The sequence below is a fragment of the Panthera onca genome, chromosome F1, assembly GCF_046562875.1.
Source record: "Panthera onca isolate mPanOnc1 chromosome F1, mPanOnc1 haplotype 2, whole genome shotgun sequence".
NCBI lineage: Eukaryota > Metazoa > Chordata > Mammalia > Carnivora > Felidae > Panthera > Panthera onca.
The window spans coordinates 6,056,689-6,075,696 of record NC_138355.1 but is presented as its reverse complement, the minus strand read 5'-3'; the positions used below and the strand labels follow the sequence as shown (position 1 = coordinate 6,075,696).

At 38.2% G+C, this 19,008-nt stretch overlaps 1 protein-coding gene across 16 annotated transcripts in view; it reads left to right on the top strand.

Annotated features, from left to right (window-relative positions):
• CDC42BPA (CDC42 binding protein kinase alpha) overlaps positions 1–19,008 on the top strand; it is a 322,044-nt gene that overhangs the window by 66,463 nt on the left and 236,573 nt on the right. For 15 of the 16 annotated variants that reach the window (XM_078441190.2, XM_078441187.2, XM_081791830.1 and 12 more), the window contains one exon: positions 2,633–2,724. The exons of the other annotated variant lie outside the window; for it this stretch is intronic. In XM_078441190.2, coding sequence (XP_078297316.1) covers positions 2,633–2,724 — 92 coding nt within the window. Of the gene's footprint in view, positions 1–2,632; positions 2,725–19,008 lie in introns of those variants that run through there. 16 annotated transcript variants of the gene reach the window in all.

Here is a 19,008-nt window from a genome sequence, read left to right as displayed (position 1 = left end):
TTCCTTTGCTGTGCATAAGTTTTTTATCTTGATGAGGTCCCAGTATTTCACTTCTGCGTTTGTTTCCCTTGCCTGCAGAGACGTGTCTAGTAAAAAGTTGCTATGGCCAAGGGCAGAGAGGTTGCTACCTGTGTTCTCCTCTAGGATTTTGGTGGTTTCCTGCTTCACATTTAGGTGTTTCATCCATGTTGAGTTTGTTTTCCTGTATGATATAAGAAAGTGGTCCAGTTCCATTCTTCATGTTGCGTCCAGTTTTCCCAGCACCATTTGTTGAAGAGACTTTTTCCCTTGGATTGGAATATGCTTTCCTGTATTTCCTGCTTTGTTGAAGATGAGTTGACCATATAGTTGTGGGTCCATTTCTCGGTCCTCTATTCTGTTCCATTGATCTATGTGTCTTTTTTTTTCTTCTTCTTCTTTTGCCACTACCATACTGCCTTGATGGCTATAGCTTTAAAATACAGCTTGATGTCTGAAATTGTGATGACTCCCACTTTGCTTTTCTATTTGGGGACTTTTCTGGTTCCGTACAAATTTTAGAATAGTTTGTTCTAGCTCTGTGAAAAATTCTGGTGTTATTTTTATAGGGACTGCATCGAATGTGTAGATTGCTTTGGGTTGTATAGACATTTTAACAGTGTTTGTTCTTTCAATCCATGAACGTGGAATGTTTTTCCATTTCTTTGTGTCTTCAGTTTCTTTCATAAGTGTTCTATAGCTTTCAGAGTACAGATCTAATTTTTACCTCTTTGATTAGGTTTATTCCTCATATGTTTTTGGTGCAGTTGTAAAAGGGATTGATCGATTCCTTGATTTCTCTTTTCCTCTTCTTCATTGTTGGTGTACAGAAATGCAACAATGTGTGTCCTGTGACTTTGCTGACTTCATGTGTCCATTCTAGGAGACTTCTGGTGGGGTCTTTCAGGTTTTCCATGTGGAATATCACTTCCTCTGCAAAGAGTGGAAGTTTGACTTCTTCCTTGCTGATTTGGATGCCTTTTATTTCTTTTTGTTGTCTGATTCCTGAGGCTAGGACTTCAAGTACTATGTTGAACAACAGTGGTGAGAGTGGACATCCCTGTTGTGTTCCTGACCTTAGGGGAAAAGCTCTGTTTTTCCCTATTGAGGATGATATTAGCTGTGGGTCTTTCATATATGGCCTTTATGATGTTGAGATATGTTCCCTCTAAACCTACGTTCTTGAGGGTTTTTGTCAAGAAAGGAGGCTCTATTTTGTCAAATGCTTTTTCTGCATCTGTTGAGAGGATCATGTGGTTCTTGTCCTTTCTTTTATTAATGTGGTGTATCACACTGATTGATTTGCAGATATCCATACATAATGACCTTTTAATCACATTACTCCTTTTTGTGTGAGAATAAAGAGGGACATGAGGGGAGGGAAGGAAGCAGATCTAAATTTGTCTTAGAGGCAGCAGAATGTACATTGATTCTGTAATTTAAAAAAATGTCAATTTATCCTTTATAATTAATAATATGTCTAAATTCTTTTCATGATATTTAAGGCCATTTATGTTTTCCACTTTCCATCTTCAATTTCTTTGCATTTCTTCTCAAAATTCTATAACGACAATGGATTATTTCGTGTTACCACCTCAAATTAATTTCCCTCCTCTCTTCATTTGCTTGTATTGCCTCCTGTACCTGGAATGTCTACACTGCAAACCCAGGCAAAGTAGCAAAATTCTACTTAGTCCTCAAGATCCAGTTCCTGTGGTATATCCACGAATTCTTAGTGTTCTGTTCTCACTCGTCTGAAGTACTTTATGTTTACCTCCATTAGAAGTCTCATCACATTGTTACATTTTGTACGTGTGCCTACTCTCTGTCTGTCCTAAAGCCTCAGAACTTCTTGAAGGAAGGTACCGTATTGTAATCTTATTTGTTCAGACTCTGGTGATTGCCACCATGCTTTGCATAGTGTAAACTCTTGCTGAGGGTGTGTTAAAAGGATAAATGAATGAATGAATGTGAAAGAAATCTGAATTTTCTTGGCTGAAACTCCCTTGGGTACCATGAAATTTGCTTTTACTTCTCGGACATTTGTGTTCAAGTATGTGTCTAGCATTGAGAGTTAGAATATGCAGAATGTTTAGCATGAAAATAAACTGGTCTCGTTTGTACCTCCCTGTTACTTTGCATTATTTCATATGTTATTAGGTGTTTAACAATATGTTCTCAACAAAAATGTATTCACATATAAGAAATAAAGGAAATTGGGGCACTGGGTGGCTCAGCTGGTTAAGCATCTGACTTCCGCTCAGGTCATGATCTGGCAGTTTGTGAGTTCGAGCCCCATGTTGGGCTCTGTGCTGCCAGCTCAGAGCCTGGAGCCTGCCTCGGATTCGGGGTCTCCCTCTCTCTGCCCCTCTCCTGCTCGTGCTCTGTCTCTCTCAAAAATAAATAAACATTAAAAAAAGGAAAAGAAATAAGGGAAATTGTTTTCTTATGGATATTAAATCTATTCTCAATATGGTGTGATGGGATTATGAAACACTTTGACTTCATTCTTAATCATAACTTGAATTTTTGTTGTTTAAGAAATACCATTATATGTACCTAATTTGCATCACATTTCATTAAGAAAGTGACTAATGTTGCTCTTTTGTTTCAGCCAAACCATTTACTTCTAAAGTGAAACAGATGCGTCTACATAGAGAAGACTTTGAGATATTGAAGGTGATTGGTCGAGGAGCTTTTGGAGAGGTAAGAAAGAGAGTTTTTATAAAAGTTCTGCTACTTGGTTTGGAAGTGATTTTATACAGTCCGTGAGGCAATTTAACTCAAGTATGATTTCCTTGCTGTCGTAATTGATACAATTGATCAGAAAATATATTAGAGTTTTGAATGAAATATTTCTGCGTGGAATTATTTTCCAAGATATTTTTCTTCTTCATATGTCAACGTAAGGTTGAGGATGCTTCTGGACTCTCTTCTCCAACGGCTTATTTGTCTCTCGTCGTGCCACTGCCACACTTGGCTTACGTTACTCTAGATTAAGAAGTTTCCGTATTTGGTAGTGTATGTCCTCCAACATCCTCCCTCTCCTTCTCTGTTCTTGGCCCTTTATATTTTCATGTAATTTTACAGTGAGTATTTCAATTTCAGAATTACTCTTAAAAATCCATACCCATACATCTGCTTGAATTTTGATTAGGATTATGCTGAAACTAGAGATCAGTTTGTAGGGGCACCCAGGTGGCTCAGTCGGTTAAGCTCTGACTCTGGATTTGGCTCAGGTCATGATCTCTCGGTTCATGAGACAGAGCCTCCCATCGGGCTCTGCGCTGATAGCATGGAGCCTGCTTGGGATTCTCTCTCTCTGCCCCTCTCCTGCTCGTGCTCCCCCCCCCCCCCCCAAATAAATGAATACCCTTAAAAAAAACAACAAAAAAAAACTTCTTTAGACATCAATTTGTGGATAATTGACATCTTAACACTAGGTCAGCCAATCAGTGAAGGAATGTGACATTCTTTGTTATTTTAATTAGAATTGTTAGATTTCATTTTCTAGGGTTTTTTTTTTTTTTTTTTTTGCTAATAGTTAGAAATATAATTGAATTTTGTTTGACTTTATACCTAGTAACCTAGCTAATTTTACTTTTTCAATTATGAATTGTGTTGGATTTTAAGATGTCTTATCAGCATCTTTTGAGACACTTAAGGCTTTTCTCTCTTGCTCTGTTAATGTATTGAATTACCCCAGTTTATTTTCAAATGTTAAACTAACCTGGCATTTCTAAGCTAAGCCCAACTTTGTATTACCCTTTTTATGTTTCCTTGCTCTTGGTTTGCTCTGTGAACATGTGTACGTGCTTAGGATCTTTGAGAGAAATTGGCCTGTAATTTTCCTACTTAAAATCCTGATCAGATGTTGGTGTTTTGATTATGCTGGCCTCATAAAAAGAGGGAGGTATTCCCTCTTTTACCATTCTCTGGTAGAGTTTGGGAAGATTGTTATTATTTTTTCCTTACATGTTTAGAAGATTTCACTTGTAAAACCGTGGGCCCTCGAGGTTGCTGGTGACACTGTTTGAGATTATGTATTGAATATCTGTAGTGGAAATCAGACTGGTTTGGATTGAGTCCATCCATGTCATCTAATTTTTCACACTTATTACTCTATTGATTATTTTTACCTGTTACTTTTTTCATTTGTCATGCTAGAGCTTTATCGGTTTTGTTATTTTTTCAATGAATTAACCTTTGCCTTTTGAATTTTTCTGTTGTAGATTCGATTTCTGTTTCAAAAATTTCTGCTCTTAATATTTTCTTCCTTCTATTCTCTTTGGTTTTAACTTGCTATCCTTTTCATAGCTTTTGGAGATAGATACTTACAGCATTGATATGTAGCCCTTCTTTCCATATGTGTATTTAAGGCTATACATCTTCCTCTAAGCAGCTTTAGCTACAGCTGATAAGTTTTATCATGTCATGTTTTCATTGTTGTTTTGCTCAAAATACAATGTGATTTCCAGTATGATTGTAAATTTCCACTATTTGTGTGGTTTTTAAAAATTTATTACTTTAGAAGTTTGTTGCTCAATTTCTAAATATTTAGAGGGTTTTGTAGTTATATTTCTGTTATTGAGTTGCAGTGTAATTCCATAACAGTTACTGTGTGATGTCAGTCTTAAATTTTTTTTTTTTTTAACGTTTATTTATTTTTGAGACAGAGAGAGACAGAGCATGAACGGGGGAGGATCAGAGAGAGGGAGACACAGAATCTGAAACAGGCTCCAGGCTCTGAGCTGTCAGCACAGAGCCCGATGCGGGGCTCGAACTCACAGACCGCGAGATCATGACCTGAGCCGAAGTCAGCCGCTTAACCGACTGAGCCACCCAGGCGCCCCTGTGTGATTTCAGTCTTTAGAAATTTGCTGTGCATTGTGCTAGAAATACTAATTAGGTTAAATTCATTAATCTTGTTTAAATCTTCCACATCCTTCATTATTTTCTCTGCTTGATCTGCCATTTCCTTATTTATTCTTTATTTTCTTTCTTTCAGTTTTCACTGATAACAAATATCAAGTTATATCTTCCTGGTGATTAACTCTTTTATCATAGTGGAATGATCCTTGTCATCTCTAAGTAATGCTTTTGGAGTTAAATTGTCCTTAATTTGACATCAGTAGAATGATTTCAGCTCGTTTTATTAACATTTGCATTAAATATCATATTCCTTCCTTGTAGTTTTAGCTTTTTAGAATCTTATGTATGTTTACTGTTAAGTAGAATATAGTTTTTTTTTGTTTTGTTTTTTAAAGTAAATTCTACCCCCAATGTGGGGCTCAAACTCATGACCTTGAGATCAAGAGTCGCATTCTCTACCAGCTGAGCCAGCCAGGCGCCCCAGTTTTTGTTTTTTAATCCACTCTGATAATCTCTTGTCTTTTAGTTGGAGTATATAGTCAGTTGATATTTAGTGTAAATACACTACGTACTATAATTTTTTTTCTATATTTGTCTTGCCCATTCTGTATTATGTGTCTCCCAATTCCTGGATTAATGGAGTATTTTAAATTATTTTTTCTCTCATTTATTAATTTCTTAGTTTTACTTTTTGTTGGTTTCCCGAGAGATTGCCACATGTGTCTTTGGTAAATTTGTGTTTTGCCGATTCTCATTTACCTGACTTCTACCTTTTTTGTCATTGCTCTTATGTTTTTAGTTCTACATATATTTAAAACCTTAAAAATTACTGTCCCTGTTCACATGGGCTTATTCATACATTTACATTTTCTCTTGCTCTTCATAGTCACATACTTTACATTCACATACTTCCCTTTGATACCATTTCATTTTGACTTAAAAATTCTGTTTAGTATTTCATCATGTTTGATGATAAACTGTCTGCTTTTATTTGTCTGAAAATATGTTTCTTTTAAGGTCTTAAAATTTTTTAAAAATCGAGTTATATGCATGCCTAACTCAGTGGATTTTTGCATTTGCGTGAACTTGTGTCACCATTATGCAGACCAAGATAGGCATGCATTGCCTCTTCTATGTGAGTAAGTACCTCCATATTAACCATCTCTGCCGACTTTATCACCGTAGACTTATTTTACCTGTTTTTGAAATTTATATTAATGAAATTCTAATATATGTCCTTGTTTGTGACTTATTTTGCTCAAGATTATGCTTGTGTTTTTCATCTTTGTTTGTATTGGTTCATAGTACTCCTTTGTATAAACATACCACAAGTTATTTATTCATACTAATGTTGTGGGGATTCAAGTTGTTGATGGTTTATGGCCACGTTATTAATGTTGTTACGAACGTTCTTGTACATGTCTTTTGGGAGGCAAGACACTCATTTGTGTTGGATGTAAACTTAGGAGTGGACTTGCTGGGTCACTGGGTGGGCATATTCAGGTTTAGTAGATAGTGCCAGATAATTTCCCAAGTGGTTACCCATTTATCATTTTTACCAGTACACCTACCAACAACATATTAAGGTCTCAGTTGCGTTACAGCCTCACCAATACTTGGTAATTTTGGTTTTTTTTTTTTTACCTTTACACCGTTTTTTTTGGTGAATGAATAGTAACACTGAATTATGATTTTATTTTACATTTTCTTTAAGTTAAGATTTCTTTACAAATTCTATAAGTTAAGCCCATTTTCATATCACTTTATATAACTTAGATTTTTTTTTTTTTCATGAAGTGCACATTCTGAGGTTGGGGAATTGGGAGTGGGTTGTTGGACTTACTGGTATATATTCTGGATTTACGTCCTTTGTTGGAGATAATGTGTGTGTGTGTATTAAATAAAATATCTCTTCCTTCCTGTGGCTTGGCTTTTCCCTCTCCATATGGATTTTTTTATTGAAGAGAAGTTCTTAGGTTTAGTGAAGACCAGTTAATTAAACTTTTCTTTATTGATCAGCCCTTTTTGTGTTCCTTGAAAGAAGTTTTTTTCTAACCTCAAGGTCATTTAGACATTTTCTTGTGTCATCTTCTATAATCTTTAAAAATATCGTTTATATTTCAGTCTTTGATCCATCTGGTATCGATTATTTTGTATTTCTTGAGGTACAGGTCAAGGTTCATTTTATTCTTTGTGGGTTTTATACATTTATTTATGAATGTTTGGTGTTTGTGGATGAGCTTTTTATAGAATTCTGTTTGCTAATAACTTTGTTGCTAGAATAGAAATACAATTGATTTTTGTATATTCATCTTGTATATAAGGATCTTGACATGTTAATTTAGTTTATATGTAAGTTTTTTGAATTTTTCATAATCATATTTCTAAATAATGACAGCTTTTGTTTTCTTTCTTCCCAATTCTTATGCCTTTTATTTCTTTATCTTGTATTATTGCAGTGGAGAGGATCTTCCAGAAAATGTTGAGTTCAAGTGGTGAAAATAGAATTTTTACCTGATTTGTGATTTCAGGAGGAGGTGTGCAGTATTTTACTATTGGGTTTGAAGTTTGCTACAGCTTTTTTGTTTGTACTGTTACTCTTTTTCAGGTTAAGGAAGTTTTCTTTATAGTCCTAGTCTGTTGAGAGTTTTTGCCATGCATAGGAGTTAACTTTTATCAAAAGCTTTTTCTATATGTGTTTTGATGATATGATTTAACTTCTTTATTCGGTTACTGTTGGGATTATATTGGTTAGTTTTTAAAGGTATCAATACTGCATTATTGTATAAGTTCAGTTGTTCCTGATGTATCATTTTAATATATGTAAGTTGGGTTGGTTTGCTAATATTTTGTTTAGCAGTTTTTTGTTTTATGTGCACGAGAAAGATTGACCTTTAATTTACCTGTCTTGTTAATTTTGGAATGATATACCTAACTCATAAGACAATTTGGGAAGTGTTCTTGCTTTCTCAGCTTTTTTGAAAGAGTTTGTAGAGGATTAGTATTATTTCTTTGAAAAGTAGTGAAGCCATTGAGACTAGGAGTGTAATTTTTTTTTTTTTTTTTTTTGGTTGTCTAGCTCTTCTGAGGTAAATTTTATACATGTTGAAGTACACTGATTATATATACATATAATGCTGTGAGTTTTGAGAGATAGATAGATTTACCCTTATTGAAGATACAGAATATTTCCATCTTCCTAGCAAGCTCCCTTTCCTGTCACTTTCCCATAGCTTCCAAGTGGCGACCACTGTTCTAAATTTTCACTGTGGATTAGTTTTGGGTTTTTGAAAATTTCACGTAAATGGAATCATACCATAGGTACTTTTTGGTGTACAAATTCTTTTGCTCAGAATATGTCTGATGAGATCCATCCTTGTGATCGAATGTATGAATATTCTCTTCTTATTGCCGATTAACATATTATTTTATTACTGTATTACAATTTATCCATTCTTCTGTTGATGAGCATTTGGGCTGTTTCTAGTTTTTGGCTATTAGGAATAGAGCCGACATGCATATTATTGTACAAGTATTTATGGAAATACATTTATCTCTTCTTTGGACAAAACCTGCTGCTGGAACTGCTCTGTTATTGGTAGGTGCATGTTTAAATTTAAAAGAACCTGGCACATTTTTTTCTAAGGAGGTTATACCATTTTACATTCCTATCATGTTCCGTGGTTCTCACCAATACTTTGTTGTTGTTAGTCTAGTGGGTAATAGTCGCTCATGGTCTTAAATAGCATTGTTATAGGTGTTTCTGTGGCTTATTCACCATTCTTCTATCTTCTTCGTGAAGTATGTGTTCACATGTTTTGCTCATTTTTAAAAATTGAGGTATTTGTATTTTTATTATTGAGTTCTGGGAGTTCATTATATTTTATACTTGTAGAAGTCCTTTGTCAATAGATGTTTTGTCAGTATTTTCTCACAGGCTGTGTGGCTTGCCTATTAATTTTCTGAAAAATGTTTTTATGAGCAGAAGTTTTCGATTTTGATGATATAATTATGAATTTTTTTCTCCCATGGTTATTGTTTTCTATGTACTTTCTAAGAAATTTGGGTTCGTACCCAGGTCACAAAGATATTTCTGTTTTTTCCTGAAAGTTTTATAACTTTAGCTCTTATGATGTGTAGTTTGGTGATTTATTTTGAATGAATTCACGTGTCACGTGAGCTAAGGGTTGAGGTTCATTTATTTCCTAATGGATAGGCGGTTGTTTCCGCACCATTTAGTGAAACAAGCTGTTTTCCCCCTGTTGAATTACTTCAGCACCTTTGTCAGAAATATCAGTTGACCATATAAATCTTGATCTTTTTCTGCTTTTCTTATTCTGTTGCATTGATCCCTCTGTCTGTCCTATGCCAGTCTCATACTATCTTGATTTTGATCCCTCTAGCTTTACACTGAAAAGTTGAGAGCATGTAGTGAAGTCTGAGGGTAAGTCCTTCTACGTTGTTCTCTTTCAAAATTGTTTTAGCTCTTCTAGGATTGTTGCCGTATTGCATAAATTCTAAAATCTGTGTCAGTTTCCGTAAATGCCTACTCATCATTCAACATGGGTTCATATTCAATTATAGATCAGTTTTGGTAGAACTGACATATAAATAATGTTGAGTCTACTAGTTCATAAACAAGGTATTTCTCTTGTTTTTTTTAAGGTGTCTTTTAATTTTTCTTAGGATCGTCTTATTATGTTAGTATACAGTTTTGTTCATACTTCGTTAAATTTATTCTTAAATATATTATGTTTTTTGATGCTATGGTAGATGAGACTGAAAATTTTTATGTTTAGCTAGAATGCTGCTGATATGTAGATACATCAGTGACTTTTGTATCTGACGTGATTTCCTCAATTCACTTACTATTTTTTGGATAGTTTTTTATCGTTTTAATTGCTGTTTTCTTAGATTTTCTTTGTAAACAATCACCTTGTCTGAGACTAGGGACAATTTCCTTATTATTTTCCAGACTTTCTACCTTCTATTTCTTTATCTTGACTTACTGCACTAGTTCAGATCCCAAGGAAAATACTGAATAGGTGTCCTGAGACACCTATTCCTGAGCTTTGGGGGAAAGGATTCGGCATTTCACTGCCTAAGTATGGCGTTAATGGTAGGTGTTGGTGGAGGTGCCTTTTAACCGATTGAAGATACTGTCTTCTATTACTAGTTTGCTGAGAGTTTAAAAAATTTAATGACTAATGGGTGCTGAATTTTGTCATATGCTTCTCTGGCATCTGGTGAAATTATCATATAGATTCACCCTTTTATTCTGTTAGTACGGTTAGTTATTTGATTGACTTTTTAAAAATAGACCCAATTTTTAGCGCAGTTTTAGGTTCATAGCAAAATCGAGTGGAAAGTACAGGGAGTTCCCATGTACCCCGCACTGACATGGGCACAGCCTCGCCCACTGTCAGCATCCTGCACTCCAGTGATACATTTGTGTGTAGTCTGTGAATCTGCAGTGACACATCGTCATCACCCAAGGTCCACAGTTTACATTAGGGTTCGCTCTTGGTGCTGCCCATTGTCTGGGTTTGAACAAATGTATAAAGACACATACCCACCACGTAGTGTCTCATGAATGGTTTCACTGCCTTCAAAATCCTCTCTCTGTGCTCTGTTTATCATCCTCCCTCCCCTCATCCTCTGTCACCGATCTTTTTACCGTCTCTACAGTCTTGCCTTTTCCAGAATGTCCGATAGTTGGAATTATACAGGATGTAGCCTTTTCATAGTGCCTTCTTCCATGTTCATTTAAGTTCCCTTCATGTCTTTTTATGGCTTTTGATCGCTCATTTCTCTTTAGTGCTGAATGACATACCATTGTCCGAATATGCCACTGTTTTTTAATTATCCATTTGCCTGCTGAAAGACATCTTGGTTGTGTCCAACTTTTGGCAATTATGAATACAGCTGCCATAAATACCCACATGCAGGTTATTGTATGGACATAAGTTTTCATTTCTTTTGGGCAGATACCAAAGAGCATGATTCCTGGATTGACTGACATAAGAGTATTATTAAAGTTTTGTAAGAAACTGCCAGAAGGCCTTCCAAAGTGGCCGGTACCATTTTGCGTTTTCACCAGGAATGAATGAGAGTTCTTGTAGCCTCCATATCCTTGTCAGCATTTGGGGCGTTCAGTGCTTTAAATTTTGGTCATTCTAACAGGTGTGTAGTTGTATCTCATGGTTGTTTTAACTTGCAGTCCCCAGGGTGGTGTGGAGCATCTTTCCACAGGCTTATTTGTGTATCTTCTTTGGTGAGACGTCTGTGAGCACCTTTGGCCCATTTTTTAATGGGTTGGTTTGTCTTCTTCATGTTGAATTTTAAGAGTTCTTTGTTTATTTTGGATAACAGTCCTTTATCGTGTGTCTTTTGCCAATATTTTCTCCCAGGTCAGTGTCTGTCACAGAGCAGAAGTTTTTAATTTTGGTGAAGCCTAGCTTATCAGTTATTTCTTTCATGGATTATGCCTTTGGTATATGATTGATTTTTCAAATATTAAAGTAACCTCTGGGATAAATTCCAGTTGATCATGACTTACTATTCTTTTGAGATATTGCCCTATTCAGTAGTTCCTTAGTATTTTCTTAACTATTTTCATATCTATGATTCATGGAGAGTGTTCACATATAATTTCCTTTTTATAATGTCCGTGCCAAATTTTGATGTTAATATTATGCTGGACTTAAAAATGAATTGAGGGAGTTTTTTTTTTTTGTTTTTGCTTTTTTTAAAAAATATTTTATGTATATTTGGTCCCCCCCTCCCCCCCAAATGTTTGATAATTTACCAGTGAAACCATCTGGAATTTTTTGTTTTTGTGGGGAATATAATCCTACTAATTTAGTTTCTTGATGGTTACAGAGCTATTCAGTTTTCTATTTTATCTTGGGTCAGCTTCAGTAAGTTTTGTTTTTCATGGCAGTCATGTGTAGAGGTTTTTCAGTGTTATTAATTTTGAACAAAGCTACTTGAGGTTTGTGAATTGTCTATATTTTGTCACTTTTTAACTTTAATGTTTTTACCTTTGCTATTTCTTTCCTAATACTTTCTTTGGGTTTAATTTGCTCAACTTTTTTCTAGTTTCTCAAGGTGAAATCCTAGATCTTTGATTCTTTTCCATTCCAATTTACACATCAGAACTATAAATTTCCTCCTGAGAAGGATTAAGTGCTTCCCACATACCTTGGTGTTATATTTTCATTCTTAATATCAAAATACTATTTATCTATGATATCTTTTTTGATTGAGTTATTCAATGTAGCATTTACTTCTAATAATTTTGGGGCCGTATGAGTTATCTTATTGATACCGAAGTTATTTTATTATGGTCAGACATACTCTAAGTTTTCAGTACTTTTGAGGTTTATTGAAATTCATTCTGTGGTCAAAATAGGGCTTATCTCTGAAAACTTCATGTGCACATGAAAATAATTTTTATTCTACATTTGTTGCTTGTAGTCTTTTATACATGTCAGGTCAAGAGAGTTGATGCTGTCGACAAAATCTTCCATAATATGGTGAGTTTTGTTTAGTTCTTTTGAGAGAGGGCTATTAGAATCTTCAAATGCAGTTGTGGGTATGTCTGTTCCTCCTCTACATACATTTTGAAACTCTTCAAAGGGGCATATAACTTCTCAATTTTTACGTATTTTTGATACATCAACCCTTTTATCATTATGGAATTTTCCTTTTTTGCAATGTAATTATTTCTTGTCTGGTATTCTAGTGTGTCTCATGTTAATAGAGCTTTCTTAAGGTTTGAACTTTTTTTTTTTTTTTTTTGCCTTTGTATATAAAGTGAATCTCTTATGGATGGCATATAGTTAGGTTTTGCATCTTTTACACATTCAGGTAATTTCTGAGCTTCAGTCTGGCTCTTTAGAACCATAGGTCAACAAACTTCTTCTGTGAACTGCCAGACAGTAAATATTTTAGATTGTACCATCCGTTTGGTTTGGGCAAGTACCCTGCTCTGTCCCTGTAATGTGAGTATAGCCCTGGGCAGTTTGTACATGAATGGATTTGGCTGTGTTCATATAAACCTTTATTTATAAGACAGGTATTGGAATATAGTTGACCTTGAGGCCATAGTTTGTTGAAGCCTTGGTTTAGACCACCTGAATGAATATTTATAAATATGTTATAGAAGTATATATGTAGGTGTGTCATTTTTTTTTTGTTTGTTTGTTTTTTGTTTGCCTCATCCTTGTTCCTCTCTTGCTCTCTTTCTTCTACCTTTCTGCTACCGCACAAACCAGAAAGCCGAAAAACATGAATTGCCCATAATTAGAGTCAAACACAAATGAATTGGAATGACCCAGACACATGTTTAATTTTTGCCAAAAAGCCTTTATTACTTGGGCATAAGAATTGAAAAGGAAGAGTTTTAGAACATCAGTTTGCAAATAGGTTATTATAGATCTAAAAAATATATCTAAGAGCTCCAAGATAGTGCTGAAAGCTACTATAAATTAAAGGGTTAGTTCAACAATAATTATACATCTACACAAGTCATGAACTTTTATATGTATAAACAACCACAGTTGGAAAATAATGGAAGAGAAAAATACGATTGCCACATTATAAAAATGTTAATTATCTCTAAATTAATAGATTAAATAATTTCAATACATATGCTAATTACTAGACTGATTCTTCAATTTATACAAGAAAGTAATTAAGAATCAACAGAAAATGGGCGCCTGGGTGGCTCCGTCAGTTAAGCGTCTGACTCTTGATTTCGGCCCAGGTCAATGATCTCACGGTTCATGGGATCGAGCCCCACAGTGGTTTCTGTCCTGACAGCACGGATCCTGCTTGGGATTCTCTCTCTCTCCTCTCTTTGTCCCTCCCCTGCTCGTATGTTCTCTCTCTCTCTCGTAATAAACTTTAAGAAAAAGAATAAACAGAAAAACTTGTGAAAAATGGAGCAGTGATGGACCTGCCGTATATTAACACATGTTACAAAGCCTCGAAAAATAGTACATGAAGTCCAGAAATAGGCCCAAATCCATGCAGTAATGTAATATTAACTAAAGGCAGTGTCTCCAGTTAGTGTAAAAGAGAGTTTTTAATACATGGTCTTTGAGACCACAGGATGGCTGATTGGGAGAGTCCCATTTGTGGATCCAGTTAAAATTCATATTCTAAAATTTTTTCTTAATGTTTATTCATTATTGAGACAGAGAGAGATAGAGCATGAGCAGGGGAGGGACAGAGAGAGAGAGAGAATCTGAAGCAGACTCCAGGCTCTGAGCTGTCAGCACAGAGCCCGACGTGGGGCTGGAACCCACAAACCGGGGGATTATGACCTGAGCCGCAGTCGGACGCTCAATTGACTGAGCCACCCAGGCACCCCAAAATTCATATTCTAGATCAGGACAAACTACAAATGGATCAAATTTTTAAGTGTACAAAAGAGACAAATATAACACGTGTCCAAAGTAGGTCGAATAAACTATGGTTTATCCACACCCTGGAACACTGCAGCCGCGGTAAAGAAAGAGTTCTCTGTGCCCCTGCGCGGAGGTCTCCAGGATGTATTGTAAAGTAAGTAAAACAGGACGCAGGATCATAGCTATAGAGTGCTATTTTTTTGTTGAAAACAAATTTTTCCGTTAAAATATTATGATCCATGCTCGTATTATCATAAAGTACAGGGACAAGAGGGAACGGGGTGCAGGTAGACACTGACTGGAGTGGGAGTGACACTTCTAAGTGGAAACAGTTTTGTTTTGATTTGTGAAGCACTACCTATTTATTGAATCATGAATTATTTATGAATTTATTATCTATTTAAGAAATCATTAAAAATTCTTCCAGGTTGGGGTAAATTAACCTGTAAGTTCTGTGAATAACTTAAGGAAGAAGTAATTCTACATATTAACTTCCCCAAAAGTTAGAAAAAGAGGGACCACTGCCCAACTCATGAGGCTAGAATGACCTTGTTTGAAACCTGACCATATGTGGAGTTGAAGGAGGCAACACAGGAAAGAATGCAGATGATCTGATTTCATCACAAAAGTCAGGGTAACGATGTAGAGTGGGAAGGGGGGGAGGCGCGTGGGTGGTTTCTTGGTTGCTGCAACGTTCTGTTTCTTGATCTTGGTTTTTATACGTTGTTCACCTTATGCCTGTGTTGAACTCCACATGTCTTTTGTTTTCCTTGTGTATGTGATAATTGGTTATAAATGTTATAAAATAATTCTTAAAAGAAGCTGTAATAATCGTGGAATACACGTTTATCTAACAAATTAGCTTTAAAATATATACAGTAACGACAGATAAAATTTGCATAGGAGAATCTAAACACTTGCAGTAGTTTATTTATTTTATTTTTTTTTTAATTTTTTTTTTAACATTTATTTATTTTTGAGACAGAGAGAGACAGAGCATGAACGGGGGAGGGTCAGAGAGAGAGGGAGATACAGAATCTGAAACAGGCTCCAGGCTCTGAGCAGTCAGCACAGAGCCCGACGCGGGGCTCGAACTCACATACTGCGAGATCGTGACCTGAGCCGAAGTCGGACGCTCAACCGACTGAGCCACCCAGGCGCCCCAACACTTGCAGTAGTTTAAAATAGAGCTTTTAACTTGCTTCTCAGGAATTGGCAAGTCAAGAATAGAAGTCTTGATTTTCTGAAGGTAGAACTTGTTAGTGGCATATTTATTCCATTCTGTGTTAAAACGATTGGTAGAGTAAAGCAGTGATTTTTAAAAATGGTAACAACTGGTTTCTCCCAGACTAGTTTCACGAAGGGGTTAGAGGCAGTCAAATCTGTATCTAGTAGGGACCCACCTACTTTTGTTTTGTTCAACTATTCTGTTGGGATTTATGTTCCGCAGCTAGCACAGCAGTTCTAGCCAGTGTTAGAGTTGTTCATTCACATGATCAGGTTCATTGCAAATAAAACTTCTGTTTAAAACAAAAACAAAACAAAACATGCCACAGAAGAGAACAGAGAGGGTATCCACAGTGGAAGGTTCAACAGATTTAGGGACTCCCGGACAAAGTGTCTTTCCTCATTAATTTTTTTATTAATGTTTTTAATGTTTTTTATTTATTTTGAGAGAGAGAAGGGGAGGGGAGTGGAGGGGTGGGGAGGCGCAGAGAGAGAGGGAGACACAGAATATGAAGCAGGCTCCGGGCTCAGAGCTGCTGTCAGCACAGAGCCCCACACGGGGATCGAACTCACAGACCGTGAGATCATGACCTGAGCCGAAGTCGGATGCTCAATCGACTGAGCCCCCCCAGGCACCCCAGGGCTTTCCTCATTTAAAGGGCTGGCATGTCTCTTCTTCCTCCAAATCTAGAAAGTAACTATTTGGTAAGAGGTACTGAATGCATGCAGGAATTTCAATCATTGTTAGGAATTTCATTTCCCATCCCTTTGGAAAACCCGAAGTCACACCCTTCAGGTCCCTCAGGTTTGCTCTCTGGAGCTGCTCCCGGGGCGGCATTGGGACGTGCTTGTAGCGGGATCTGGAGGCGCAGGCACCGTGCGTGCCCCGCACGTCCTTACCGGGAAATGGCAAGGGCTCGGCGCCTGTCAGCGGCAAGGATCTGCCGGCGGAGGAGGCTGCGGGTACCCAGGGTCTGGCGTTTTCCGTGTGGGAGCTCTGATGAAGCCAGAAAAGGTCATCTTCAATAGTACACGCAGGGCGTGGCCCGGTCTAGTCTTTCAGGCCCCGGAGCTCGCCAGCCACTATCCAGACCTTCAGTCTTACCGGAACTGAAGGAATAAAAGGAGTTGCTACTGCGGTGCTCTCCTTTCGCCCACCCAGCCTTATGAACAAACGAGAACAAACCGCAACAAAGCCGGGCTCCGGCAGGCCACCGCGTTTTTGTGCTCCTGACCGGGCCCCGGGGTTCCACAGCCTCCGATGGATTTCACAGTGGCCTCTTCTCGGAGGATTTGAGGAGCAGCGTCACCCCACTCAGTTTCCTGGGCGTGACCCCAGCGGGGGGTGGCCTTCTCCACTCTCCAGCCCGGGATGCCGTTGGCGTGGCCTCCCTGTATTTTGCCGGTGCCCAGTTGAACTTCAGATTTGGACCGCCGGAGTCGTCATGCACAGGGAGGGCTCCCTCTGCTGGGCCCTCTGGTAAAACCAGCGGCCATCACTGTACTCGGGTGGCTGCTTCTCCCTCTGTGGGAAGGAGTGTAGCCGTGAGCCCGCTGCGCTTGGGAGTGTCTCCATCTCCGCCCGCTGGTGACTGAGGGCCGCTGAGATAGTGCTCGCGTGGGGGGAGGGAGCTGGAGGTCTGTAGCCCACGTGGGAATCATAATGAGGCCATCAGAGGCCAGGCCTTTCTTGGTCCCGAAATTCCAGGCTCCGGGAGGAAGGCCCCGTGCAGTCATCCCCGGACCGCACAACGGGGGACCAGTTTTCAGCAGGCATCTGTCTCCACGTTGCCGTTCGCAAGGTCAGAAATGGTTTTCGTGGCCCAGCCAACCGGGAAGAGACCCTGGAATTCTGTTGATGATGTCTTTGGGATGTTGGGATAGTTTGGCTACCATTTCTGGATGGCCCAGGTTTTTAGGCAGACTCATTTTCTTAGCTGACCGTGCTCTCTGAGGCAGCTTCCGTCTATCCGGGAAAGGCTCCGGCAGTCCGCTTAGCCAACGTCCCCATCGTGGAGGCTGAACCGTTCCTCCGCAGGGGTGCAGAGCGGGGTCTGCTTTCGCGGGCAGCACCCCGGCCATGGAAGGGTGTCTGGGGCCGCCGCACTCTGGGGTTTGGATCCTGGGTTTGCCGGGGCTGTGGAGACCCCGAACCCGCGGTTAACTGTGTCCAGTCCTGCCGCCTGCTTCCCGTGAACCCATGTTCACCTTCACTGCCCCTGGGATGAGATACAGAGCGTTTTGGTGACGTGTTGATCGTGAACCTAACAGATAACATAAAGAACTCTGTATCCAGCAGAGAATGCACATTCTTTTCCAGCACATGCGGATCATTCTTAAACTTTACCGTGTTCTAGACGAGAAGGGCTGCCTCGGTAACTTCCCAAAATATCACTATTATGCAGACCGGTATCTCTGACGTTAATAAAATAGAGAAATTAATCAGCTAAAAATGACCCATATGTTTGTATACTTAAAAGTATAGATCATAAGGGAAATTACAGAGTAATTAGACATGAATGGAAATGCTGCATTTCAAAATCTGTGAGATACTTAAAGAGAGATTTATAGCTTATAATACATTTACCAGGAAACAGGAAACTGCTACGGGCTGAACTGTGGCTCTCTCCCCAGGCCCTCAGAAAACCTCAAAAGCATTCATACGTGGAAGTCCCCACCTCTAGTACCTCAGAATGTGACTCTGTTTGGGAACAGAGGGGTCTTTATGGAGGTAACTACGTGGAAATGAGGTCATTAGTGTGGGCCCTACTGTACTTCCATGGCTCTCCTCATAAGAAGGGGAAATGGGACGAGTCTTGGACAGAGGGAAGATGATGGAAGATACAGGGGGAAAATGGCACGTCAAGCCAAGGAGAGAGGCCTGGAACAGATCCTTCATGACACTTGGAAGTAACCGACCTCGTCACCTTGACCTTGGACTTCCAATTCTCCGGAACTGTAAGAGAAAACACATTTCTGTTGTTTAAGCTACCCAGCTACCTTGTTAGGGCAGCCTCAGCAAACTAATACGGTCATTAATCAGCCAAATTTTAATTCAGGAAGTTGGAAGAGGAATCACAAGGTGAACAAGAAGGAAAGAAATAATGAAAGTAAGGCTGGAAATCTGTTCAATAGAGAGTGGTATTATCACATCCCCAAATTGGTTCTTTACAAAAGTTAATATACTTAAAACTTGTTGGATCATGGCTCGTGATTATTTCAGTTTTAGAAGAAGCATTAAGGGGAGCCCGGGTGCCTCAGTTGGTTAAGTGTCTGACTCTTGGTTTCAGCTCAGGTCACAATCCTGTGTCGGGCTCTGTGCTGACAGTGAGGAACCTGCTTGGGATTCATATTCTCTCCCTCTCTCTGTCTCTCTCTCTCTCTCAATAAATAAGTCAACTTAAAAAAAAAAAAAGAAAAGAAAAACATTACGTTAATACATACTTGTTATAAAAACTCAAAATAATAAAGGGAA